General features: G+C 40.1%; 1 protein-coding gene across 7 annotated transcripts; it reads right to left on the reverse strand.

Moving 5' to 3' along the window:
* Positions 1 to 2875: 2875 nt before the first annotated feature.
* LOC118454867 (uncharacterized) lies at positions 2876 to 27406 on the reverse strand. Of its 7 annotated transcripts, none has more exons than XM_087836087.1 (20): positions 26689 to 26990; positions 25405 to 26225; positions 24837 to 25271; positions 21185 to 22823; positions 20825 to 21088; positions 19920 to 20342; positions 18662 to 19063; positions 16691 to 17092; positions 15339 to 15779; positions 13953 to 14396; positions 8970 to 9401; positions 8172 to 8573; positions 6245 to 6679; positions 5839 to 6093; positions 5505 to 5753; positions 5106 to 5363; positions 4721 to 5023; positions 4351 to 4620; positions 4146 to 4229; positions 2876 to 3999 (listed from the first exon to the last, which is right to left on the reverse strand). In XM_087836087.1, the coding sequence occupies exons 3-20, from the start codon at positions 25222 to 25224 to the stop codon at positions 3933 to 3935; spliced, it is 7158 nt and encodes a 2385-aa protein (XP_087692213.1). In that variant the 5' UTR covers positions 25225 to 25271; positions 25405 to 26225; positions 26689 to 26990; the 3' UTR covers positions 2876 to 3932. The 7 variants fall into 7 exon arrangements, with proteins under 7 accessions (XP_087692213.1, XP_087692216.1, XP_087692218.1 ...); XM_087836090.1 differs by lacking the exon at positions 26689 to 26990 and having other exon boundaries at positions 21185 to 22277; positions 22458 to 22823; positions 25405 to 26359; XM_087836092.1 differs by lacking the exon at positions 26689 to 26990 and adding an exon at positions 11136 to 11543 and having other exon boundaries at positions 25405 to 26359.
* Positions 27407 to 27854: the final 448 nt, after the last annotated feature.

Consider the following 27854-nt stretch of genomic DNA (forward strand, 5'->3'; position numbering starts at 1 on the left):
TTATGGGACAAAGAGGTGTGAGTGGTGTGTGCTGTGATTTAGTTTTTTGTTTTGTTTTTTTTTTAGATCTCCTCTGGTTCCTCTAAAGGGCACCCAGGACAGTTCTGAACATCAGCAGCTGTTATAGAGCCAGAGGTGACTTCAGCTGTCAGGATTTCCTGCATGCATTAAATTATGTTAATGCATGCAGGAAATCCTTTTTCCTGTTAGGGTGGCTCAATTTTGTAGTTTATTTTTTAAATATTTTTCTTTACTCTTAAATTTGTTTTCCCTACGAATATTTACTGCTGGACTTGGTAGAATAATGCACATTTGTCAGCACTTGCTCACATACACACCGTATGTAGTACCATCGACACTCTATTCGGTGTTTCAGTATTCATGTCTTCTGTTAAAACAGGAAGAAGAAACCTTTAACAGCTGATGTCTGAGAGGTTTTCATGGCAACAAAGATCTGTCTGCTCTTTGGTGAACGCTGTTTGGCTCATGCTGCAGGAGGTGCAGGTGTTTTTATAGGACAGCTGAGGGGTCACCTGCTCTTTAAGACATGTTTGATCTGTGTGAATGTGACACATCACTTTATTCAGGTTTGTGTGAACATTTATTTATTTTATATTTAACCTCATCATAAATAATGTTGTATACAGCCTGTTTAACAACATAAAAAATATACTGCTATTAAAAAACAGAAAGAAACTCATTGTTACTTCATTGGATCTGGTAATAAGATCATTATGAGAACAGCGGCCCTCAAGCGGGAGAAGTGGGAACTACAAAAACAGTAAAGGTTTAAAAAAACAACACAAACACTACTTCCTGTTAGCGATTTTAGTGAAGGTTACTACAGCTTGGCTTTATCTGACACTGTTTTAAACATTAATGTGTGACATTAATGTGTGACGATGGGCTGAAGATGTTAATGTGTGAAAAAATTCGCTTTTAGCCGTTAAGCTAGCTCTCGCTAACTGGCACAAGCTAACCCGAAGACAGTAGGATGACAGTTGAAGCTGAGTTGTAACTACCACTAGCTAGCTTCACTGCTACCTCAGATTACTTTCTGTAGAAGTGTTAGTAAAGTTTAAAGAGTAAAACAGCCGCTGATCACATGAATTACACCGCTGTATCCTCTTTGACTTCATGTCTGCGGATCCTAAACTACAGAATTTTCCCTGCCCTCTAGTGGACAACTGCATGTGTATAATCAATTTAGAGAAATTACATATGGAAATAACATCCGGTCTGACACTTCAAAATAAAAGGCCCCAATGTGGTTACGCGTTGTGACCACCAGAGGGCGGCATATATCAAACATACTGATTATAAAACTTACTGTAAAGTCTTAAAAAATGTTTGTTAAATGTTTAAAGGAAAGACAAAAGACACACAATTATTCAATTATGGATAAAAATACATTTATAAACCAATAACAGGTACTGTCTACACAGGATAATACTAATATCCTACATAATCACTGATGACTGAATTAATTTTTCTGTATGTGAAAAGATATCAAAAGTTTACCTTAATATCTATTTGATCATAAGCTGTTTTTTAAGACACACTCTTTCCAGATCACTTTTCTCATGGGCGTTTTTTTTGTTTTGTTTTTTTTTTAACTTTTCACTTCCAGCTACATTATGTTTGACATGTTTGGACACCTTCTTAGAAAAGCTTAAAGTGCTTCTTATCTTTAAGTCTACAAATTCCTAGTCTGCAGCCAATTGAGTTGAAAGTGTCATCTGGAGAGGCTGTCTTTCAGGGTTTATTGTTCTGATCCTTCAAACACAACTGATGGTGCGTTAAATTAAAAGAATGAGAATATTAAAATCAAGTGATCAGACTGATTTACTTCACTGCCAATTGTGCTAATATTTCTCACTGAAAAAGGCACCTGCAGCATGCTGCAGAGATTTCAGAGCTCATGTTGGAAGAGTGAGACATTTCTCCACTCCTGTAAGTTTATTTGTAATGTCAAATGAAGATGTGATTAAAAAGATCATCAAACTACCTGATTCTAAATGCGCTCAGTGGAGTCACAGATGACCTGGAACCTTTCTGGTAAGCTAACAGAAGACTATAAGGAGACAATGCAAAGACAGACAGCATAAATGTATGTATGGTTGGAATGGGTCCAGTTTTGCTGCAGGCAACTGCAAGTGACAAATAAAACTTCATCATCACCATCATCATCATCAGTAAAGTATATTAACAGAAGTAATTTGTACTTCTGTTTAGGGGCTGAAATCAGCTTACAAAGAGCATTAGTTATGATTCTGCCATGAAATCCGGTTTGTTTCACTTCAGTTCTTTGAATAATTTTCCAGAATGTTAACCTTTGAGCCTGACATGCAATATGCTGTGTTGGTTACATGGCATCAGTGTAATGCAAATAAATGATTGTAAACAAAGGTTCTAAAAAATATAGAACTGAAAAGTTATTTAAAGTATAGCAAGAAGACTAAAGTAACAGTAAAAGTAAAAAATTCTACCTGTACACGGGACTTAAAGGTAAATTAGGGTCTTTCCTGTTGGGGCCCTTTGGTATGTGTGGCCAAACAATCCAAAAGCTTAATGCTCTGATGTTACACTGTCAAAGAGAAAATGATGTGATGTGACTTTGTGGTTGTTTAGGAGATCCTGGTTCCTCTGTGCGACTGTGCCAGCTGTACTGACACATCAGAGTCTGCTGGATCTTTTATAAATGAGACTGACATACTCGTTAAGTATTTCCTGAATGATACAATCTCCCCATCCCTCTCAAACTGGCATTTTGTTTCTGTACAAATTTCCTGAATTACAGATACTGTATAATGACTGACTTTCTATAACTACAATCACTGAAACAGAATCACGTCAATTACAGACATCCAAACTTTTATTAAAAGTTACATTTAAAAACCTGAAATACATTAAAGGATAAATTCTTGCACAGTGTTTTTATATACTCCTGGAGCACTCAAAGCACTTTACACAACATGCTCATCCACACATTCATACAGGCAATTTCTCTGTGCTTAACTTGGGGTTAGCATTTTGCCTGAGGATATCTGGCATGCAGGGCGGAGCAGCCAGGGATCAAACCAGCAACCTTTATATTAGTAGTTGACCTGCTCTACCCCCCTGAGCTACAGCCACCCTTCATTATAAATGAGGTCCATTTATGAGGAAAATTTCATAACAGTGTCACATTAAGAGGACAGAAAATGATCATTATCACATGTATCTCTTAACATGAAATACAAACTAAAAATGATTTACATGTTTAGGGTCATTTCTTCCAGTTATGTTAAAGTACCAAACACGGTTTTATCCTGATTGCTCACTTATTGCATCGTTAATCTGAGACATCATTATAGAGTCTCTCTACTTTGTCCTGTCTGAAGCATGTAGACCAGAATAAATACCATTATCACAAAAGTACAAATAATAAATATGACCGACTCACTGCACTGATAAATGGTGATGGCTTCTGTGTTTTGTCTCAATAATAAAATAACACAATCACAATTATTACAGAAATATCAGATGTGTAAACATCAAGATGATCATCTGTCAAGTTTCAGCAAGGCCAGTATGCAGGACTCTCAGGTTTAACAGGTAAATATAAAAGTGGGCAGATTAAGGGAAGCTCAGAAACAAAAGAAACCGTGGGAAATTGAAACAAACACTGTTGGCTGCTCGTTGTCTCCATATAAACTGTCTTCAAGTCATTGTAGAAAAAAAGAAAAAAAAATAAGATGGTCTTCAAAACCCATCTGATCCAATGTCAATGTGTCGTACACTACAACATTACACTGAGTCCATGAACACAGTATCAGTGCTCCCACTCCACCCACTATTGTCATGTAATGATGACAAGAACAGGGGAAACCAGTGAATCCCAGATGATGATGATGTTCATGATGTTCATGATGATGATGAGGAGGAGTGCTTCACCAGATCTCAAACTGTTTGTGTTCCTTGAAGGCTGCTCTGTGCACGATGTTGTTGCTGTAGAGTCTAGAAAGAGACCAAAGCAGAGAGAGCAGACGTCACTCATTCACTCAGAACAACATGAATCCATGTGAGCTCAGACTGTGAATGATTCCTCTGAGAGTCTGAGGAGAAACTCCTTCACTGGTGGAGACTGATTCATGTTGGCTCACCGCACACAGTCGATGGAGGGGTTGATGGAGAGCAGCTGCAGTAACACATCAGTCGAAGCATCAGTGATCTGATTGTGACTCAGACTGTAACACAAACACAACAAGTGGCTCTAAGTGATCGCTGCACATTATATTATTGTAGTGTGTTTGAACAGGCTGATGGTTATTGGTGCCTCCCAGAGAAGGATCAGTGTGTGACACTCACTCCAGGACTTGGACTTTGTGCAGATGTGTGATGAGAGGGAGCAGCAGCTGGTCAGTGAGCTGACAGTGACTGAGGTCCAGCTCTGTCAGCCCTTCACACGAGTCCAGCATCTGGACCAAAGCCCCACAGGCCCTCTGATCCAGCGTGCTGTGACTGAGATCCAGCTCTCCACCCAGGGCTCTACACAGGGACACCGCCCGCCTCACTGTGTCCCTCTCACTGTTCACAGGAACCAGAGACAGCAGCTGGAGGAGGACAGTTTTACTGACTCTAAACAGGACAAACAGAGCAAAGAGAAACTGTCAGGATGCATCAACACCAGTGTGAATGAGCTTCTCTCTGGTTTAGACTCTTCTGTGGTCTTTCCTACCTGAGGCGGACCCTGTGGAGGACAGGAAACAGCAGGTCCAGCACGCTGTCCTCCACCTCACAGTCTCGCAGGTCAAGCTGTGTGTCCCGGCTGCTGTGTGTCAGGATGGTGGAGACGGCCCTGCAGTCATCAGCAGTCAGACTCAGAGGCTCAGGCTGATCCTCCTCTGGTAGCTCCACACAGGAGGAGCAGGACAGATCCAAGCTGTGCTGCAGAGTCCTCAGCAGGCCTGACGCTGCCTCCTGCTGGACGTCACAGGCAGCACAGCAGTGGATGAACCTCAGCAGCTGATTCCTGTCAACACTGCAAGGAAAACACATGCAGAAATGAACCAGCTGATGACTCTGTGTTGGACAGCACAGAGAAACGAGCTCTAATATCTGACCTGAGATGAGAAACTTTGTCCAGCATGAAGAGGATGGACTCTACTCCCTCTGCTGGTATGGAGGTCCACAGGAGGTTCAGTTTCACTCCGTCTCCGTGTTTGAGGATGAAGATCAGAGCAGCACAGTCCACTGAGTCCAGCTCTCTGCTGCTCAGGTTGATCACATGACCAAGTGACCTCAGTAAACTGGGTACAGCGTGACTGTCATGAGCTCTGTAGAGCTCTCTGATGGAGCTCATCACAAAGCTGGGACTGGGCCTGAAAACAAACAGTTTATTTCTAAGGACACTTTGTTTAAAGGATCAATAAGCTTCTTATTAAAGATGAGACAGCATTTCAAATCCTCCTGATTAAACAGCAGAAACTGTGTTTGGTAAAAGATCAAACTACATTCAGCACCTTTTAAACACAATCCTGTCCAGAAAGGGAAGCAGACGTGTGGTTTCCTCCTGTAAGAGGAGGTTCTTCCTCAGGTTCACAGTGATGGTCTGAGCTGACGACTGCTGCAGCAGATAGTGAAGAAGCTCCCAGTTCAGACAGCAGGAGGTCAGGTCTCCACCAACCTTACTCAAGAAGGACAACGTCAAGTCCTTGTCCTGGATTTCATGGAGGAGACACAGAAGCTGCTGGAAGCTCTCTTCACTCAGTCTGCAGAGATCATAAATATAAAATGTGCTTTAAAGCAAAAAATGTACATTTTATTTGGCCTGTGATGTTCAGGAAAGACATTTACTTGACTGTTAGAGGACCATCATGGAGCAGCAGTGTAATCAGACCCTGAGCAGGGATGCAGGTCTCAGTCAGGTCTAACCGTCCGACTGTCCAGTATCTCAGCAGGGAAGCCAAACTACTGACAGCCCTCAACAATACTCTCTGTGATGGTCGAGCTTTCTTAGACACAAGAGAAAGCTCTTCAACAGCCAGCGGACAGACCACTCTGCCTCTTCTTACCCACTGAAACAGGAGCAAGGACATGTCGATGGAAAGCCTGAAGATCAAAAATAGACAAGAGCAGAAATGATGAACACCAAGAACTAAAGATTCAATGTGGACAGCAGATAAATGGTTTTTATAAGAACACGAGAGAGTTATAATTTCACTTCCTGTGAAGCTGTTTCCAGAACATTAGTTTCACTTACCTGAGCTGTGAGATATAAGGCAGACACTGAAGGAAACTCCTCACTTCACTCTCTTCATGTGAGCAGCCTGTCAGCTTCACCTGTTTCTTCTCTGGTTGGAGTTTCAGCACTTCCAGGAGGATGGAGGTCTTTCTCTCTGAGAGGTTTATGAACCAGACTGCAGGAGCTGACTGGAAAACTGACTGTAATGATGGAAGGACACTCAAGCCTGTTTTAGTCTCACAGTCCTTCACATTGGTGTACAGATTTAGCAGGAAATCACACTGATAGTCATCATCCACGTATCTCTCATTAAACGGGAATGTTTGATATCTGCACACTGATGATAACAGCTCCAGTATCTTTTCTCCTGTCTGCTGTTCTCTCTCTGCTGCTGCACAGAACAGATTCACAAAGAACCTGACTGCTTCTTCATCTGATGTCTCAGGATCAACACTGGAACAACAAGAAGAAATATTTACACATATGCAGGTCATCTGAACAGCAATGAAAAGCCAATAACATATCATATAACAAATACCAGTTTGAACTTATTCTGTTTTTTCATGGAGTATTTTCTTTTCTTCGTGAATTTTATAACGACTGAGTTATTGTCGTTAAATCAGTGCTCTGTAAGTTTACTTTTTACTAAATACATGAGATTGTAAAGTCATTATACCTAAAAAATAACAACCAAAATCAGCACTCTGAAAAGAACAGTATGTAATTTGGTTGTTGTTCTTTAATCCATAATAACAGCTCAGTTTCATGAACTCATACATGTATGTAAAATACAGTATTAGACTTAAAAGCAACACACAACTGACAAAGTCCAACACACCGGTGAGCACGTTTCCGTATGAAATGGAGTAAAGTTGACATTTAACTGACATATAATCCTGTGTGGATGAAATCACAGTGGGTAAATATAATATTGGTGACAGTGAAATATATAATTATTTAAAAGAGTAATGTAGCCAGGTGGAAGGTCAGTGTTATGGGACATGCCACTGGCTGGCTCTGTTTCTTTTGGGGTACCCCTGGGAGCGCAAGGGATGATGGGAATCTACGGAGACATTCACAGAAGTGCTAGCTTGTATTGGTGTAACATGGGTGTTCAACGCTGTGTTTTCACTGCATGGCCTGTTTAACGGGTGGAATAGTTAAGGCACCAGGTGTTGCTGTGTTTGACTTCGCTAATCATCTTAGGGAGAGCTGTACTCTGTTTTTCTGCTGGATTAATGCACTGTATGTATTTGAGTTCACATCTGTATTGTAATATTTCATTTGTAAGAGGGAAAATGTACAAATGTACTGTGGTTAACTGTTTAATTTGGTCTCTGTAATTTAGCAGGAGAAGCCACTAGAGTTATTTTTGCACTGCTAAGTTTGTTTTGTTTCTGGACGGGTTTATATCAGTCACACATTGACATTAGACATCTTTGAGTTCCAGTCTCTGAAAAGTTGGGACAACTACCTGCAGTAGCAGTGGGTTACCAGTGCACACAGCTGTTACTTGATGAGAACTGTATGTAACAATTTTATTTCCTTATTTTTACAACCTTTCATCTGGACGCTTACTTTATAATTCAGATTAAAAGAACCCCAAAGATAATCTGTGTTTTTGGTTGGTTAATTTAGCCAGGCTACAGTTAAATACTATTTAGATTTACAGGACTCAAAATGTTGTTGTTATATCTTTTTACCCAGAATTTATCTGTTCTTATATAAAGCTAATCATGTAAAGTAGAAAAAGAGTGAAGAACTATATGATTAAATATTAACCAAGGCAGATAAAATAGAAGGACGAGGGTCTAATTACACGTGTGTTATTAGATATGATGACTTCAGATTAGATTAACAAAAAAAATATGCTTAAATACATTATTAGACTGTAAAAAAAATTGCTTTCAAAGTCACCTGGTAACTAAGCATTAGTTTCACTTACCTGAGCTGTGAGATATAAGGCAGACACTGCAGGAAACTCCTCACTTCACTCTCTTCATGTGAGCAGCCTGTCAGCTCCACTTGTTTCTTCTCTGGTTGGTGTTTCAGCACTTCCAGGAGGATGGAGGTCTTTCTCTCTGAGAGCTTTATGAACCAGACTGCAGGAGCTGACTGGAAAACTGACTGTAATGATGGAAGGACACTCAAGCCTGTTTTAATCTCATAAGAGCACAGATCCATCAGGAAATCACACCATTTCTCTTTAAGGGGCAATCGTTCATATCTGCACACTGATGATAACAGCTCCAGTATCTTCTCTCCTGTCTCCTGTTCTCTCTCTGCTGCTGCACAGAACAGACTCACAAAGGTTGTAACTTCTTCATCTCGCCTCCGAGAAGCAACACTGGAACAATGAGAGGGAAACACTTAGTGATGCTAACTGTCTGCTAACTGCTTCCGTCAAAAGTTCTCTGATGACTCAGCAGTTGTTGGCCTCATCATCACTCGGGCCAACAAAGACAGAGAACAGAGAACTGACCGAGGACTTTGTCGATTGGTGCCAGTGGAATTGCCTAGAGAAGCATCTGGGCCAATAAACTGGACTGGACTAACAATACAAAGGCCATGGTCACAGACATAAATAATATTATTAAAATTAAAGTGAAAGGCATATATATGGTATCCTAAAACAAATCAGCCAGGAAACCAGGAAAGTCTGGCAAAATATAAAGAAATGAGGGATTGATCCCAGTCTTTCACAAAACCATAGAGTTAACCATTTAAAATGCAGTTCATTTACCTGAGCTGTGAGATGTAAGGCAGACATTCAAGGAAACTCCTCACTTCACTCTCTTCATGTGAGCAGCCTGTCAGTTTAACTTGTTTCTTCTCTAGTTGGAGTTTCAGCACTTCCAGGAGGATGGAGGTCTTTCTTATTGAGAGGTTTATGAACCAGACTGCAGGAGCTGACTGGAAAATTGACTGTAATGATGGAAGGACACTCAAGCCTGTTTTAATCTCATAGTCCTTCACATGAGAGTACAGATCCAGCAGGAAATCACACTGATATTGAAGATCTGTATATGTGTCATTAACAGGGAATGTTTGATATGTGCACACTGATGATAACAGCTCCAGTATCTTCTCTCCTGCCTGCTCGTCTCTCTCTGCTGCTGCACAGAACAGATTCCCAAAAAACCTTCCTCCTTCATCTGCCCATAAAGTAAAAAAACTGGAACAAGAAAAACGAAACAAAAAAGAGTAGTGATATTATTTCATGAAAAGACATGGTACATTTTGAATGTAGTGACAGTATCCCCACAGTTCAGTGATTGTATATTAGTAGAGTTTTTCCTCATGGATGAGACTGCTGCTTTCTTGCACCATTAGGGTTGAAAACTGGGTCATGATTGTCACTTATGTGTATGCTGCATATGATACAGAGTACCCAGCTATTTAAATTATACATTTGGTGTGCCCTCTATCTTGTGACTATTATCATACTGGGGACTTTAACTCTTATATTTAATTAAATATAAATACATAAAAATACTGTAGTTTTACATTTGAATCCCTCTTGGTAAAGCATCTCGCGTAGATAAAGTCATGGTATAAATATAATAATGATGATAAGTAAATATTACAATTTAAACTAGTACAACAATGGTTTTATGGAAAAAATTATTACTTAATGTTGCAGAAATAATTATGGAACCATCAACCAAAATATCACAGAACTTTTCTGCTTTTATAACTACTGTATTTAAAATGTTTGCGGCACAGCCTAATTAAAAATATTCTCCATTATATTGGTTGCAGCTTTCTCTTCACCACGGAAATGATTCTGCGATCAACGACCACTATTGTCGTCCGTGAAAGTCCAGGTCTTTTTGCTGAGTTCAACAGTGCTTTCTTTTTTTTCAGGATGTACCAAACCGTAGGTTTCACCACTCTTAATATTGTAACAATTTCTAAGATGTGTTTTTTCTGTAGTCACAGATTAAGGATGGCTTGTTTCACCTGATTGGAGAGCTCATTTGACTGCAGGCAATCTACTGAGAGCCAAATCTTTCACATGCAAGCACCTCAAATCAGCTCCGGGACTTTTATCTTCTTAATTCATAATTACATAACAAAGAAACCTGCCCATGAGTTAACCTTGGAATCAATTGTCCAATTACTTTTGGTCCCTTTAAACAGAGAGTGGCACATGTTAAAGAGCTGAAACGCCTAAACCCTTCATCCAGTTTGAATGTGGATTTCCTTAAATGAAAACTGAGAGTTTACACATTATGTCCATGTCCATTATATAACTATAATTGGGATATGTTTCGGTAAAAATGTAAAAAAAAAAAAAAAACTGTGTCAGTGTCCAAATATATTTGGACATAACTGTATTTCTCACGTTGTCTTTGGTTAAAGCATGTTTATTTGTTGGCTTTAGTTTGTCTTTCCTTCTTATGAACATTCTACTGTGGGCTTCATATCAACAGTTATTACAGGTGCATTTTCATTTCACTTTTGCCCCTCTTCCAATCTGCATTTGGGTGATTTTACTGCAAAACACTATAGTACACTCTGGCTAGTAATGCACCCAGCAATCACTTATGGGAAGCCACACCCAAGCCAGCTGACCCCAAAGCTGAGGATATGTTTTCCAAACATGAGCATTTCGACTGCGAGACTGCCTCCTTGCAGAAATGGAAATTACACAATGATTTAAGAATGTTTTCTCAGCATAGAGCGATTCTATATGAATCTAATCTATCTGGGGAAAAGAACTGCCATTAATTAAAATAAATATTTTATTTTGAAGTAGGTGTTATCAAGCCAGAATGTTTGGGTATTTAAAAAATAGCTTTGTGCCCTGAAACTGTTTCCATTCCATAATTGCCATAGTTTTTGTGGTTCCCTCAGAGCAGCTCTCCTGATGCAGAATTCAACATGTAAAGTAGAATTAATTTACCTGAGCTGTGAGATATAAGGCAGACACTGCAGGAAACTCCTCACTTCACTCTCTTCATGTGAGCAGCCTGTCAGTTTCACTTGTTTCTTCTGTGGTTGGAGTTTCAGCACTTCCAGGAGGATGGAGGTCTTTCTCTCTGAGAGGTTTATGGACCAGACTGCAGGAGCTGACTGGAAAACTGACTGTAATGATGGAAAGATGCTCACGCCTGTTTTGGTCTCATAAGAGCACAGGTCCATAAGAAAATCACACCATTTCTCTTTAAGAGGGAATCTTTCATATGTGCACACTGATGATAACAGCTCCAGTATCTCCTCTGCTGTCTGCTGTTCTCTCTCTGCTGCTGCACAGAACAGATTCCCAAAGAACTTAGCTTCTTCACAAAAATCTGAATTCTCAGGATCAACACTGAAACATCAAAAGACAAACATTTAGTGGAGATTTGATCTGAGCTGCATAAACACAACCACACATTACTGATGGACTCCATCTTGTTCATGTGTGCCCTGTATATAATGAAAGTCCATTTAAAGCCATCTTCCATCAGAGCAGCTGAACATTGTTTTTAGACTGTTAGTGACTCACAATTCAATTCAATTCAATTTTATTTATATAGCGCCAAATCACAACAACAGTCGCTTCAAGGCGTTTTATATTGTACAATAGATCATATAATAACAGATACAGAGAAAAACCCAACAATCATATGACCCCCTATGAGCAAACACTTTGGCGACAGTGGGAAGGAAAAACTCCCTTTTAACAGGAAGAAACCTCCGGCAGAACCAGGCTCAGGGAGGGGTGAGAGAAGGAAAACAGAATAAAGACATGCTGTGGAAGAGAGACAGAGATTAATAACAGATATTCAATGCAGAGAGGTCTGTTAATACACAGTGAGTGAGAAAGGTGACTGCAAAGGAAAAACTCAATGCATCATGGGAATCCCCCGGCAGCCTACATCTATTGCAGCACAACTAAGGGAGGACTCAGGGTCACCTGGTCCAGCCCTAACTATATGCTTTAGCAAAAAGGAAAGTTTTAAGCCTAATCTTGAAAGTAGAGATAGTGTCTGTCTCCCGAATCCAAACTGGAAGCTGGTTCCACAGAAGAGGGGCCTGAAAACTGAAGGCTCTCCCTCCCATTCTACTTTTAAATACTCTAGGAACAACAAGTAGGCCTGCAGAGCGAGAGCGAAGTGCTCTAACACAAACACTAATCCTGTGTGTGAAATCACTGTGCACTGAACTGTAACTGTTTGTGGTTTGTGATGAACATGAGTGGAACAACAACATCTACACTTCATATCTTGTACAACAGTAGCTTCCTGCTGAAATGACATGTGTAACTCAGTTTCTGAATTAGGTTGGAAGGGGTGTTTACTATTTTACTTGTGCATTCATTGATGGCTTATAATTTCCTTTTTCAATCACTGGATTGTTAAACTGAAACAGTTAGTTGTAACCCTGGCCTTGACTGCATTGTGCTCTGCCTGTGCCCTTAGCTGATTTTGACCGTCTATTTCCCTATGCACAGTTTTTTGGTTTTCTCCTGTGGTGTCACGAGCCTGACCCTGAGTGTGAGAGAGTGAGAGCACTCTGCACTTTGGATCCCCTGCCCAGAGTGCCTTTTCCCCCTGCACATTGTTGAGATTGTTGTAAATATTTTTGGCACTGTAAATAAACACACTGTTGAGCTCCTCCAACTCTACGTCTGAATCCACCCACTTGTTAGCCCTGACACTAAGGCTACGTTCACACTGCAGGTCTTAATGCTCAATTCTGATTTTTTGATCAAATCTGATTTTTTTGTCTGCTTGTTCACACTACAAATAAAATGTGACAGCAAACGCGCTCTAGTGTGAACCCTCAAAGCGGCCCACATGCGCAAAAGACGACGTCACACACAACGCGCTCTGTTTAGACCCAGACCAAACAATATTGTTTGACTGATGGCCCTTAATATAAAGACTTCGGACTTTACGTTTCCCAATTTTGCTTTAAGTTATAAAGTCATTTTGTCATTTACAAATGGCCTAATAATGATCCTTATTGCTGTTTTAGAGAGGAGCGGTGCTTCAAAGGATAGTTGCAGATTTCTGTCAGAATCGGCAGATTATACAGTACAAATAAAATGTTCACGTTTCTCCAAAGTTGTCTTTCCAACAGTTTCACTAACATCTACACGGGATGACCAGGAAGCGTTCACGATGTCTTCTCCGGCGCTGATAATTGTCTTGTGCTAGTGATATAAAAGACGGATTTAATGCGACATGACCATTCAAACAGCAGTCGCTTTCTAAAACATCAGATATGTATCGGATTCAGTACCACATACGAAAGTGACCCAGGGCGGATTTGAAAATATCGGATTTGTGCCGTTCACACTGTCATACCATGATCGCATATGGGTCGCATAGGGTCAAAAACATTGGATTTGATGTGCTTTCGCCTGCAGTGTGAACGTAGCCTAAGAGTTCAGGCTGTGTTAAAAAGGTTGTTAGAATTTTACAAACTGTTTCTACTCTCTATGCTGTATTTCTATGTATGTTTGCACATGTTTCAGCTGAAGAAAAGGTCTAATAAACACAGTTGTTTACAGGGCGCAATGTTTCCCTCTTAAATAAGGGAAGAACTGAAATAAAACTGAAATATGACAACATATAAATGAAGTCACAAATATCGTTTCAATGATGATGAAAAAATATATCACTATTGGATTTTGTAAAAATAATTTTTGGATTTGTTTAGCTTAAAATATTCCAGCAATGCATTTCTGAACAGATACAGTATATAGTAACAGAAATGATGACTTATTTACCTGAGCTGTGAGATATAAGGAAGACACTGCAGGAAACTCCTCACTTCACTCTCATCATGTGAGCAGCCTGTCAGCTTCACTTGTTTCTTCTCTGGTTGGAGTTTCAGCACTTCCAGGAGGATGGAGGTCTTTCTCTCTGAGAGGTTTATGAACCAGACTGCAGGAGCTGACTGGAAAACTGACTGTAATGATGGAAGGACACTCAAGCCTGTTTTAGTCTCACAGTTCTTCACATGGGAGTACAGATCCAATAGAAAGTCAGACTGATATTCATTTTCTTCAACACCCATGTCTCTGTTATTTAGAGGGAATGTTTGATATCTGCACACTGATGATAACAGCTCCAGTATCTTCTCTCCTGTCTGCTGCTCTCTCTCTGCTGCTGCACAGAACAGATTCCCAAAGAACCTGATTTCTTTATAAAATTCTACTGGAGGATGAACACTGGAACAATAAGAAGGAAACACTTAGTGATGATTTGATGTTAGCTACATAAATACAACCTACTCATGGACTCCATCTTGTTCATATTTCTAACTGTATCCCTTACTCATAACTGTAGGGAGAAATTCTTTGTGGTAAGTATTTCACTTTGGACTAGTGCTTGTAAATACAGCCACTTCTCCAAATCTCCTCTAACTTTATTATAAGGGGCGCCTGTAGCCCACTGTCCAGTCTCTCACAGCATTTTGCTCTCATCTTGGTTGCAGATGGCAGTGACTGGCACAGGTATGTGGAAAATGGAGATAATATCTGTAGATTAGCTTTCAGAGCACATTTGGCGATTCCTTTACTAGTGTTTGTGGACCAGGTTTATTTTCCCTGGTGGTTGCTTCATTGTTTAATTCTTAATAATGGTAGTTATATTACCAATCAAAAGCACACAGGCTTATTATTGACAAGGCAATGGTGTTGCAAATTAATTACAAGACTTGTGCTGTAGAAGTTAAACCGCAGGGCAAGAACATTAACATTCAGTTAATTGTTGCTTGATTATTATTATTCACTACCACGATGTAATCAAAATAGCAGTTCAAGCAACCAAAAAAATCATACAATGATGGGCCACTTGGTTAAGCAATCTGCAGGGACGAGCGACCAGAGGTGCTACCAGTTATTCACTGAATGAGCCTCACTACAATCATCAAAACAGTGTCTTGTACTTGTGCCCCAGTGCTTTCATACACACACTTGAATGTCGAGGGAGGACTCACCGAGGGTTGTTAGTTTCAATCGTTATGCCAATGTACTGTATTCAGCTGCAGTCAGCTGAGACTGAAGAAGTCACTTGGATGAGTGATGGAATATTTCGCCCACAAAAAATGCTACATCCAGACAGACAGAATCAGCTTTTGGGATTAATGATGTAAAGTAGAATTCATTTACCTGAGCTGTGAGATATAAGGCAGACATTCAAGGAAACTCTTCACTTCACTCTCTTCATGTGAGCAGCCTCTCAGCTCCACTTGCTTCTTCTCTGGATGGAGTTTCAGCACTTCCAGAAGAATGGAGGTCTTTCTCTCTGAGAGGTTTATGGACCAGACTGCAGGAGCTGACTGGAAAACTGACTGTAATGATGGAAGGACACTCAAGCCTGGTTTAGACTCATAGGCCTTCATATGGGAGTACAGATCCAACAAGAAGTCACACTGATATTCATCAGAAATGTCTCTGTCATTAAAAGGGAATGTTTGATATGCGCACACTGATGATAACAGCTCCAGTATCTTCTCTCCTGTCTGCTGTTCTCTCTCTGCTGCTGCACAGAACAGATTAATCAAGGTTCTTTTGGTTCCTTCATAAAGATCTGACCACCAAGGAACAACACTGGAACAATAAGAAGGAACGATTTAGTGATGATTTGATCTGAGCTGCATAAATACAACCACACACTACTGATGGACTCCATCTTGTCCATGTGTGTCCTGTATATAATGAAAGTCCATTTTAAAGCCATCTTCCATCAGAGCAGCTGAACATTGTTTTTAGACTGTTACTGACTCACAACACAAACACTAACAGAAAAAGTGAAGAAATTTGTGTTTAGTCAATTATTTCTTTGCGGTAACAATGCTTTTTGGCATTAAGTCTTAACCTGTGGAAAACATGCTTTGTTTCCCCTCAAATGGGGCCACATTTGTAAGGAAACTGCATTTGTGGGGTGAACAAAACTTGTCAGATCTTTTCTGCCAATACCAAACTGCCTATTCTGCTATTCACTTTTGAAAGGTGTCATTTATTGAATTGGAGGATTGAAGTCTGAAGAAACAAGACATATTTGCAATATAACAATTGATTCATTTAATAAACAGGTGCCTCAGTAGCACCTGGCAGAACCATACACAACCACAAAAGCCTGGTACCTCCTCCTGGTTGGGCTGGTCACCAGCTTGGTCACACACTGCCTTGGGATGGCATCCCATTCTTGCAAGTCAGCCAATGTAGCTGTGTTGTTGACTCTGCCATGAACAGCATGCCCAACTGATCCCTCAAGTGTTCAACCCACAAAACATTTTCCTTACTTGTAATACACAGGCTTTCCAACAGTATGAGATGTATTGCTAAGAAGCAAAGAAAGAAATAATCAACCAAAGATAAAATTTCTTACTTTTTGTGCTGCATTTATATGAATACTTAAAGCGTACAATAATACCAAACTTTTTGGCTTAAACTACATCTATAAATCATTTTCAAAGCATCCGATGTAGCATTAATGATGCAAAGTACAATTTGCTTACCCGAGTTTTGAGATATAAGGCAGACATTCAAGGAAATTCCTCACTTCACTCTCTTCATGTGAGAAGCCTGTCAGCTTCACTTGTTTCTTGTCTGCTTGGAGTTTCAGCACTTCCAGGAGGATGGAGGTCTTTCTCTGTGAGAGGTTTATGGACCAGACTGCAGGAGCTGACTGGAAAATTGACTGTAATGAATGAAGAATAATCGATCCTGTTTTGGTCTCATAAAAGTACAGATCCAGTAGAAAATCACACAATTTCTGTTTGACAGGAAATCCTTTGTATGTGCACACTGATGATAACAGCTCCAGTATCTTCTCCCCTGTCTGCTGCTCTCTCTCTGCTGCTGCACAGAACACACTCCCAAAGAACCTGATTTCTTCATCTAACTTCCACGGAATAACACTGGAACAGAAAGGAAGAAACATTTTGAGCCTGCAGTGAATGAGTAACTTCAAGCGGCTATATAAAGTTTATGGAGATGCATTTTAAAGTCTTTGGCAATTTTAGCATATGTGAGAGCACTACAAAACTTTGAAAACTCACTCTGATATATTATACTATTGTCTAGGTGTAATGATTCTACTCTGATTCCCTCCTAAATATCTGACCTCACGCACCCACCCCTTGGATGTCAATCTTTCTGTCTCTACTCAGAGTTCATGACCATAGATGAGGGTTGGGATGTAAATTGACCAGTAAATTGACAGCTTTGCTTTTACACTCAATATGTCTGATGTGTCACCTGAGGTGTCAATTTCCCTCTCGCCTCACTCATGATCAAGACCCCAAGATACTTGAAATCCATTTGGGGCAACAAAACGTCTCTAACCAACAGTGGAAGCTCCACTCCTTTCCAACCAAGAACCATGGCCTCAAATTTCGGGATGCTTCTCATTCTCACCACTTTATACTTGGCTTAAAACCCCTCCACTGCAAACCATCTAATGAAGCCAACAGAACCACAACATCTGCAAAACGCAGAAATAAGATCCACTTCTAGGTAAGTGACCTCCACCTAGCCTCCTTGTAGGTTGCTAGGTGGACGACCCAGTAGTCCAACACCCAGTAGAAATGATTCTGACTTTTTGCTGGCAATCAAGTGCTTACTGTGCTTGTGCAGGTACTGAAAAGCTCATAACAACAGGCCTGATAACCTGTACTGCTAAAGCACCCAATAAAGGAATCCCAGAGGAACAGTTTAATGCCTTCTCTAAGTCCACCAAATACATGTGGACTGCTTGAACAAACTCACATGTCCCTTCAAGAGGATGAAGAGTTGGTCCATTGTTCCAAAATCAGGATGAAAAGTCTACTTTTCCTCCTAAAACCAAGGTGAAGAGGCACTGGCTCAGATCTCTGAATGATGTCCACCGAAAGTCTTGTTCCATGGTGTCATTGAACTCATTCCACAAGTATTTCCTTCAGTTACTGTTGAAGTCATACTCCAGCAGTAGCTGTCAGTTGCCTCTGCAGTCCCACAGGCTGACCAAGCTTGTTAAGACTCTTTCTTCAGCTTCACGGCTCCCTTCAGGAGTCCACCATCTGGTTTGAGGCCTTCCAATAGCCTCCCAAATTCTTTTTTTTCTTTTATGTCACCTACTTAGTCTACTTTGCACGTCATAAGTAGGATGAACATGCCGCTGCACGTCACTGCCATATGAGTGATCAAGACTCATGCTTGCCTTTTTATTTATGAATATTTCAAAAGTCTATTAATATCAAAGTCCCACAACACTATCACCCATGCATTGCTTGCGATGGTTCCACAAAAACTTTTCTGTTTGGTATTTTTATTTATCAGCTCAACTTGGTAAACTGCATTTGTCCAGTTATTAGTTCATAATATGTACAAGTCAATGCAAGTATTGACAAGTATTCTATGGTTCTTATGAAAATCAAATAGTGGCTGCAAAAAATATAACTTAGAGAGCTTTTATGTAGAGTTTATCATGTAAAGTGCAGTACATTTACCTGAGCTGTGAGATATAAGGCAGACACTGGAGTAAACTCCTCACTTCACTCTCTTCATGTGAGCAGCCTGTCAGCTTCACTTGTTTCTTCTCTGGTTGGAGTTTCAGCACTTCCAGGAGGATGGAGGTCTTTCTCTCTGAGAGGTTTATGGACCAGACTGCAGGAGCTGACTGGAAAACTGACTGTAATGATGGAAGGACACTCAAGCCTTTTTTAGTCTTATAAGAGTAAAGGTCCATAAGAAAATCACACCATTTCCATTTCAGAGGGAATGTTTTATATATGCAAACTGATGATAACAGCTCCAGTATCTTCTCTCCTGTCTGCTGATTTCTCTCTGCTGCTGCACAGAACAGATTCCCAAAGAACCTGGTTTCTTTATCTGAACAGCTAGTGTCGACACTGGAACAATGAGAAGGAAACATTTAGTGATGATTTGATGTTAGCTACATAAATACAACCTACTCATGGACTCCATCTTGTTCATATTTCTAACTGTATTCCTTACTCATAACTGTATTTGATCTCAGCTTCATAAATCCAACCACACACTACTGATAGACTCCATCTTGTAATGAACAGACATCCCAACAGTGTCTCCACTTCCCAAGAGTTCTCAGGAGGAACAAACTGGAAGAGAAGCTATTGCTGACGTTCAACCACTCCACCACATAGAGTATGCTGACATACTCAGTCTCTGTGTGACATGCCACATAATAGGACATTGACCCTTTAGTCTTTTTTCACTTGTCTCCATTATTTTACCAATAAGTACTTTGTTCAAAATCACTTTGATCCTTTGTTCGTATGAGGGCTGTTTGCTTGTTGCCAGCTCTGAGCCCTGGATAGCTTTCCCTTTAGTCACTTTTCTTTTGTTAGTTTCTTTAAAATGGCCATTCAGGCAGTTCAAAAAACGTTGAGCTGGGTAAGTCATTTAAACTGAGTTTCAGTCCATCAGCTAGCTTAAAATTGACCCTCTAAAATGGTGGATGATGTAAAACACAACGTCAGGAGCTCATTTTTCTCATGATCCATCACATTTCACAGGTTGTTATACTGTATGATGTTGTAAGCTTGTTTGTAAGTTGTATTGCAAAAGCTCAAGACAAACTGTTATATTCAGGATAAATGAATTACTTTTCACTAAAAATCTGTAGGAGAGGTTGTGGTTCTTATGAAAATCAAAAAGTGGTTGCAAAAAAGTATAATTTGGAGAGATTTTATATAGAGTTAATCGTGTAAAGTACAATTCGTTTACCTGAGCTGTGAGATATAAGGCAGACACTGCAGGAAACTCCTTACTTCACTCTCTTCATGTGAGAAGCCTGTCAGCTTCACTTGTTTCTTCTCTGGTTGGAGTTTCAGCACTTCCAGGAGGATGGAGGTCTTTCTCTCTGAGAGGTTTATGGACCAGACTGCAGGAGCTGACTGAAAACACGGCCTCAGTGTTTCAAAGTTAACTGAAAATCCTCTGCTTTTAATATGTTGATATAAATCAAGAAGGATGTTTTCTAACTCAGTTTTAACAAGAAACAATGAAAGAAGCTTCTTCGCAACGTTGTAAAATTTTGCTCCATTATTAAGTGCTGCTTTCAGGCACAAATCCATGAACAGATTCTCCTGCTCCTTCTCCAGTGTCCCATGGTATTTCTCCTGGCTCCAAAAAACTGGACATCTGAAGCTGAATAACAGAATTTCAGAACTGATTAGACACATTTCTGTAAAACCTGAATGTATTCAGCACAAATCTTGATACATTACGTGCTAGTGCTACACATATAGACTTGTTGTGAACAATGTCTGTGATTCCAAAGGAGAAGAATAAAAAAAAAAGACATCAGAATTTTAAATTCAACAAGATAAACACCAGCCTGGGGCCTGTCGGATTCTGTATCATGGAATTATTAACTTAATTAGACTCCTTACGGGAATGGAGAATGGATGGAAGGATGAATGAGTGGTTGGATAGATGGATGGGCTCCTTAGACTGAGCGCTAGAAGGACTCAACTTTAAATGAGTTGTTCAACTATTCTGCTAAAATGTTAAATTCTGATATATTGTTGTTAAAAAAAAGTCACAAACAGAGGTATTTTAACTTTACCATCAAAAGACTGGATAAAACTAAGCAGACTATTTAATATGCAAGAGCCAAAGCTACATACCTGAGTGAGCTGATGAATGGCAAAGCCTCTAACAGAGACTCACACAGACTCTGGCAGGCAGGAGTTTCTCTGTCCCAGTAGAGGCAGACATTAACCTTTGTAGACATCCACTGCATGACTTCCACAGCTCTTTCAAACAGCTGCTTTTCACCTTGAGTTGGAAGGTGTAAATGATTTCCATCAAGACTGAGTAAGGTTACGAAGTCCATCTGCTCTTCGCTGAGAAGGAAAGCTTTCCAAAGCTGCTGAGGCAGAAGGTTATACCTATAATTGAAAGAAGAGATTGTTATGAAACTGACCAGCATTAAAGTTCTCACTGTGTGTTGAAACCAAAAAAAAGAAAAACAACCAAATTCATACCACTCAACATTTTCAAGGCATCCGAATAGCTGTCTCATTCCTTGTTCTGATATGATCACGTCCTCGAGGTTCAGCCTTATTTTCCTTTCCTTTGACTGAGTGACCACATAGGCCACAGCACAGCAAGGGTAAGGATCCAGACTGTCTCCACTGAGGTCAAGATGGTAGTCCAGTTTGTCTAGAAAGTAGATGCACGCTTCAGGACTCTGGGACTCATACAAGCACTGGCATAAGAACAGTATGTCAACATGGAGACCACTGTCCTCAGCATCAGCTGCTTCTTGCTCACACAGATGAGGACGAAATGTGTTTATCAGCTCCTTGAAGAACCAGTTAGATGTATTCTTCAGGTCCTGATCTGGAATCAGATGCTTCATCAAACTTGGGCTCTTCTCATTCAACAGTCGACACATGAAGGGGATCAGATGCTTCATGTGTTTCTTCTCCTCTGTGAGGCACTGCTGAAAAACATCTCTGATTTTATCAGGATTCTTCAGGAGCCACAGTGCTGCAAAAAACTCCTGCACTGTGTAATGGAGAAATGCATGTGTGGTTATTGTTTCAGTCGGGGCCTCCTTGATGAGAAGTGGTTTCAGGAAGGACAGGACACAGATGTCTTTACAGGTCAGGTCTGTCAGGTTCACAGATTTTTGTTGGGTTGCAAGAAAAGCAGCTTCAGCTAGAGACAGAATTTCTTCTCTCTTGGTTTTGATGAACGAATTTAGATCTTTGTTCCTTTTTTTGCTGTTTATCTGAAGGCAGAATCGAACAATATTGATGTATATCTCAGTTATTGTACATGGCTGTGGTACATGTTTTGATGAAAAGCAAGCAGCCACCATCAGTGCATACATGGGGACATGACAAAGAGTTATCAGCTCCAAGTTACTCAAAATTTTCTTCTGATCTTCACCGAGTGTTGCAGATAAGTATGTTTTTATAGTCTGCTCACTAAAGCCTTTCACCTCCACTCTGTCAAAGTTCCCAGAAAACAAGTCATCATCCTCATCATCTGGTCTGCATGTTATGATGATCTTTGCGAGCGGCAGTAGGTCTTTGTTCAGAAGTTTCTCCACCACCGATGAAGAGATATCTGTGAGTCCATCAAAAATAATTGTAACGTTATCAGAGTGTCTCTTTATATCCTGTAAGACCTCATCTTTGCCTTCATCTGGTTCACTGAACACAGTGAAAAGCAGATCCTCCAAGTTTTTAACATTCATGATGTGTGCTTTTTCCCTCATGTCAAAGTAAAACATGTATTCAAGCTCACCGCTTTCTCTTTCTGCCCAGAGTCTCAACATTTCATGAGTCAGTGCTGTCTTTCCAATACCAGGTTTTCCAACCAAGAGTATGTTTTTATCTGTTTTCAGCAGCTCATTGGGAGAAATGTCTGGTTTCTCTTCAGGGATGTACGTCCTTAGCTTTTTAGGGCGACTCAGCTTGCTTTTCTTTTTCTTCAGTTTCTTTATTTTAGTTGGAGAAGCATTGCTCTGTGTGTCTAATATAAGAGAAATGTACAACAGATCAGGTCTCTTGTTTTCTTCAAACAGGTTTTTACTTGATGCCCAAAAGTCATTTAATATTTTCTTTACTTTTAATTTTAACTTTTCCTGATATCTGTGGCATGGCCTCGGTCCTACAAAACAGAAATAAACAAATTTACAACCTTAATTTTAAAAAGCTGGAACACTAAGTAAAATGTAAATAAAAAAAACAAAATTCAATGATTGGCACAGCACAAAACATTTTATTTACAGTAGAACATATACCTAACGAAGTAGCTGGTGTTCAACAGTTTATTAAAGTAAACAGTCGATCACATGACACTAGTGTATTTAGGCATGTGGACATGGTCAAGACAACCTACTGACGTTCAAACTGACTATCAGAGTGGAGAAGAAAGGTTATTTAATTGACATTGAAATTGGCATTGCTGTTTGTGCTAGATGGTCTGGTCTGAGTATATGAGAAACTACTGATCGACAGGGATTTTCACAGCCTACCTGAGTCCATTGCTTTTTGAAGACAGTGATGGCTGCGTCCAGTGAGAATACACAGCATGTCAAATAAAGTAACTGGTTTGACCATGGCAAGTAGTTCACAGTACTCAAATGGTCTCCACAGTCAGAACCCAATCCAATGAAGTACCTTTGGGCTGTCCAGAGCTGGGAGATTTACATCATGGACGTACAGCTGACAAATCTGCAGCAACTATGTGATGCCATCATGTCAAAATGGACCAAAATATCTATGGAACGTTTCTAGCACCTTGTTGAATCTGTGCCACAACGAATTAAGGCAGTTTTGAAGGCAAAAGGAGAGACTGAAAATGATAAATTTGTCATATTTAGTTCATCTTGATTTTGACAGCAATGACAGTCTCAACAGGTGCATTTTCCCCATTGTGTAGCATCCCCTCTTCTTTTAACAACACTGAACATAGATTTTTGGGAATTAAGGAGACCAGTTGCTGAACTTTTGTAGGGGGAATGTTGTCCCATTTGTGTCTGATGTAGGATTCTATGTACTCAGTCCTGGGTCTTCTTTGCCATATCTTTGGTTTCATGTACCAACTGTTTTAAGCTGGCGAAAGGTTTGGACTGCAGACCAGCCAGCTCAGCACCAAAACTCTTCTACCACAAAGCCATCAATGTAACTGAAACTGTCTTCAGTTTAACACCTTATTGCCAAAATATGCAAGGCCTTCCCTGAAAAGGTTGTCGTCTGGATGTGAGCATATGTTGCTCTAAAACCTATATATACTCCTTTCAGCACTGATGTTGCCTTCCCAGATGTGCAAGGTGCCAATTCGATAGGCACTGAAGCATCTCCATACTATCAAAGATACAGTAAGTGAGAACCGATAACAAGGACATGATGTCCATGATGACCAAAAAGAATTTTACCTTTCAATTCTTGTAACCTCAGAAGAGTTTTGCACCCTGCCTCAGTCCATTTTAAATTAGCTTTTGTCCCAGAGAAGACAGCAGCACTTCTCTTTGTGTTCAAATATGGTTTCTTTGCATGATAGAGCATTAATTGCCATTTGTGGATGGCCTGGTGAACTGTGTTCACAGGCAGTATTTCTGAGTGCATGCAGGTATTTCCATGACAGAATCATGCCCGTTTTTAAACCTGTGCTGCCTGATGATCAAAATAGCACAGCTATACGATAATGTTTTTCAGCCATGACCCTTGCATGTATAGATTCTCTGAATCATTGCATTATGCACTGCAGATGATGAGATATTCAATGTCTTTATGGTTTTAGGTTAAGGAACATTATCCTAAAACTGTTCCTGATTTAGTGGTAAAATCTTTCTCCAGCTGTTTGTTTTAGAATCATTTACTTTTCCAGGATATATTTATTTATTTTCAACATTTGGTATCTTTTCGGTTTTCTGTGTTTAGTTGTGAATAAAAACTGTTTTTATACGCTTTGCAAATCTTATTAATCTTAAAATTAATTACACTTTACCTAGCATCTCAACTTTTTTGGAATTGGGGTTATACTATGAATTAAATGCAGTTGTCTTGCAAACTTATAAATACATATTTCCACTGGCACATTTTTATAGAATTAGTGCATCGAAGAAACTAAATAATGAAAAATGTAACAAGTGACAACCAGACTTTTGTCCTAAAATACCTTGTAAGTAGTTCCTGTCCATTTGTGGTTCTTCCTTGAAAGAAAAGCAGCTGATCCAGTGGTGCAGGTCAAACTTGGTCTCTCTGGAAGTTTCATTTGTTTTCTCAGAAAGAAAAGGAAGCCTCCCTAAAGTCCTCTTCCTCGTCATGTCTATAATCTTGAGTAACTCATAGCAGGCTTCTTCGCCTTTTTTAATGACTGAGTCCAGTATCATTCTTCTTTTGTTTTCATCAGTTTTCTCTGCCTGTATTAAGCTGACCTCTTCCTCACCAAGAACCCCTTTCTGATTCAAATTCTGCACAATCACAGACAGATTCTTCAATTCTCTCACAAGATGGACTCTGGCAGTCTTGACATAATCTTTGGCAGACTGCGATGTACAAGCCATGTTTTCTGTGTTCGGTGTGTCCTTCACTCTGAACCAACTTCACTGATCTGCAAAAGAGGAGGAACATTATGTAGTAGTAGCAAGCAGGTGAATTCTGTACATTAATATGAATAGACATCTGACTATTTTACAGAATAGACAATATAAACATATTTAAAACTAAAGGAATTTGAAATGTACATTGTGCCTGGGTTTAGAGTGTCTGGAACAGAGTCCTGTCTCAGTCAATTATAGATGATGTGAGAGGGCGGGTGTGTGTGTTTAGGGCCCGGATGGCTTGGGGATAGAAGCTCCTCTTGAGTCTCTTTGTCCTTGCCCGGATGATGCGGAACCTTCTACCAGATTGCAGAAGTTGGAACAGTTTGTTGCCAGGATGGGACGGGTCCTTCAGTATCTGCGCTGCTCTAGTCCGGCATCTCCTGGTGTAGGTGTCCTGAAGCGGGGGGAGAGCAATCCTGCAGCAGCGTTCTGCTGTACGGATCACTCTCCTGTGTTGATGGTGATGCTGTTAGAGACGCATCTACCCACCCTCACCACCTGAGTTCTGCCAGTGAGGAAGTCCAACACCCATGCACACAGACGGCTGTTAAGTCCCAGATGTGTTGCTTTAACATCAATGCTGGGCAAGTGCATGGAGAGAGTCGTGTTTAACCTATCTCTAAGGCAAAGCATGGTTTGGAGGATTGCAACTTAATTGTAGTAGACACTGTGGCAGCAGCAGAGAACCACACTGGGCGCCACTCCCATCACATTAGAACAACAGGCTACAATTTACCTAGGATAACCAAAACTGGAGAACAGGTTATTGGAAACCCACTGTGGGAATCTTGTGCCAAAGTACTGGAAAGGAAAGTTCATCCTTTAGATGAACCTTGGATGGAGGAGGAACAATGCAAATCAACCACAAGCATCAATTTCCTTCCACTTATCCAGGTCACAGTTCAGTCGGTGTGGTCATGGCTGCCATGGGGTGACAGGTGAGGTACACCATGGACAGGTTGCTTGTTTGACACACAGAGAAAGACAACCATTTGCACTCAACTTCATACCTATGGAATCACCAATATAAATCCACTACAAAAATACAAACTCCACACATGAATTTTCGAGTCACAGATTTGAACCCAGGACCATCTTGCTGTGGGGTAACAGGGCTGCCCCACAGTGCTAACACCCGCAGCAACATGATGCCCCAACGCCAGCTAATCTAAATAAAACGATTTAAAAAAAACTGCACAATTTGTCAAATGCTCCAAATCCCAAAAAGACCAACAAAATCCAGCACACATTCAGTCCAAATTTCCAAACTCTGTGTTTTTGCTCTCTCATTAACCTCATTTACAAAAACAAAATGTTCTAATAAAGAGCCTTTTCCTGCCATTTAAAAAACAAAAAGGTCTCCCCCACAACAACAGATACAAAAGTTTTTCCTTATTTTAATTATTTCCTCTCGCTTCTACTCACAAATCCGTCTAGCGTCGTAATCCGTTAATCCGGCCCGTGTTTTCCGGTTGTTTCTGTCAACTGGAGGTGCGTGTTCCGTAAACAAGACAAGAACGGTAAGACGAGTTGTGAGTCCAGATGTTGCAGGATGAAGATGTTTTGAAGTTCAGCAGCACCTGCCGCCAACTTTTTCGACCAAACAGTTTTGGACAACCTCTTCACAAACTCCTGCCTGCCTTCCGTTTGCTGTCCATCAAATGCGGGTTTATGAGCGTGAATGTTTTTGGCGCGAACCGGAAAAAAGCGAATGCCTTGTAGGCGTGTTTATATGGCCATATAAACACGCCTACAAGGCATTCGGAATACGCCCGGGCGTTTCTTGACAAGGTAAACAAAAATAGATGTGGGTTATTTGGCCTTTGCCATATATAACCCTAATTTAAAAAAGGGCGTGGAGGTAGATAATATCTGAACATGTGAACATGATTCATTAATTCATGTTCTCTGTAATAAGTTACAGTTCAGCTGAGAACAAAACTTTTGGTTTCTTTACCACCAGGTTACCTACAAAAACACAAATTTTAAAAACCGCCCAGCTCTTCTTGATGAATCTTACCTGTATGGCACTGTGTTCAGATATCACACAGACGGTTTTATTTTCTGCGTGTGTCCACGCGTAGGCGACTTTAGGAAAAATGCCGCCAGTCATGTCGTTACTCCCAGTTTTCATAAGAACGCATCCTGTAAAAAGCGGAACTCGTAATGCCTGGAGGGTCCACTGGATGCCGCCATTGGACCAGAAGACGTCAAAACGAGTCCGCTTAAGTCCAGACGCTTTTCTTTCCAAGCTTCTTAAACTACGATGACCTGGATGACTGAGAACCTTCACAGACATAGTCCTCTTTTGTTTACCGAGCAGTGTACACAATGCACCAATATACTATACTACTTCAAATAATAGTTTCTATGTATGTTTTTATATAGATCTTTTCTTCTTTTGATTATTGAAAAAAAAAACTGTACAAATGAGACAAACAACATGATAAGGTACTTTAAAAATGAACTTATCATTTCAGAAGTATTTAAGATGAATCAAGTCTAAAATTAGACTTTTAAAAATATTTTATGTTAAGTCCAGTAAAACAGATTTTAGATGAAAACTTAATATTTCTTATTAAAACATCATG

This window comes from Neolamprologus brichardi, chromosome 23 (assembly GCF_056152115.1).
Source record: "Neolamprologus brichardi isolate AB-2024 chromosome 23, ASM5615211v1, whole genome shotgun sequence".
Taxonomy (NCBI): Eukaryota; Metazoa; Chordata; class Actinopteri; order Cichliformes; family Cichlidae; genus Neolamprologus; species Neolamprologus brichardi.

What these genes read in the sequence shown, in the direction of transcription:
- LOC118454867 (XM_087836092.1), bottom strand. Translation starts at nt 25,224, where the DNA reads ATGGCTTGTACATCGCAGTCTGCCAAAGATTATGTCAAGACTGCCAGA. An exon ending in GGACAGGAACTACTTACAAG is followed by an intron (nt 22,824 to 24,836) that starts GTATTTTAGGAC and finishes TCTGTTTTGTAG; the next exon opens with GACCGAGGCCATGCCACAGA. An exon ending in GACAGGATTGTGTTTAAAAG is followed by an intron (nt 5,364 to 5,504) that starts GTGCTGAATGTA and finishes GTTTGTTTTCAG; the next exon opens with GCCCAGTCCCAGCTTTGTGA.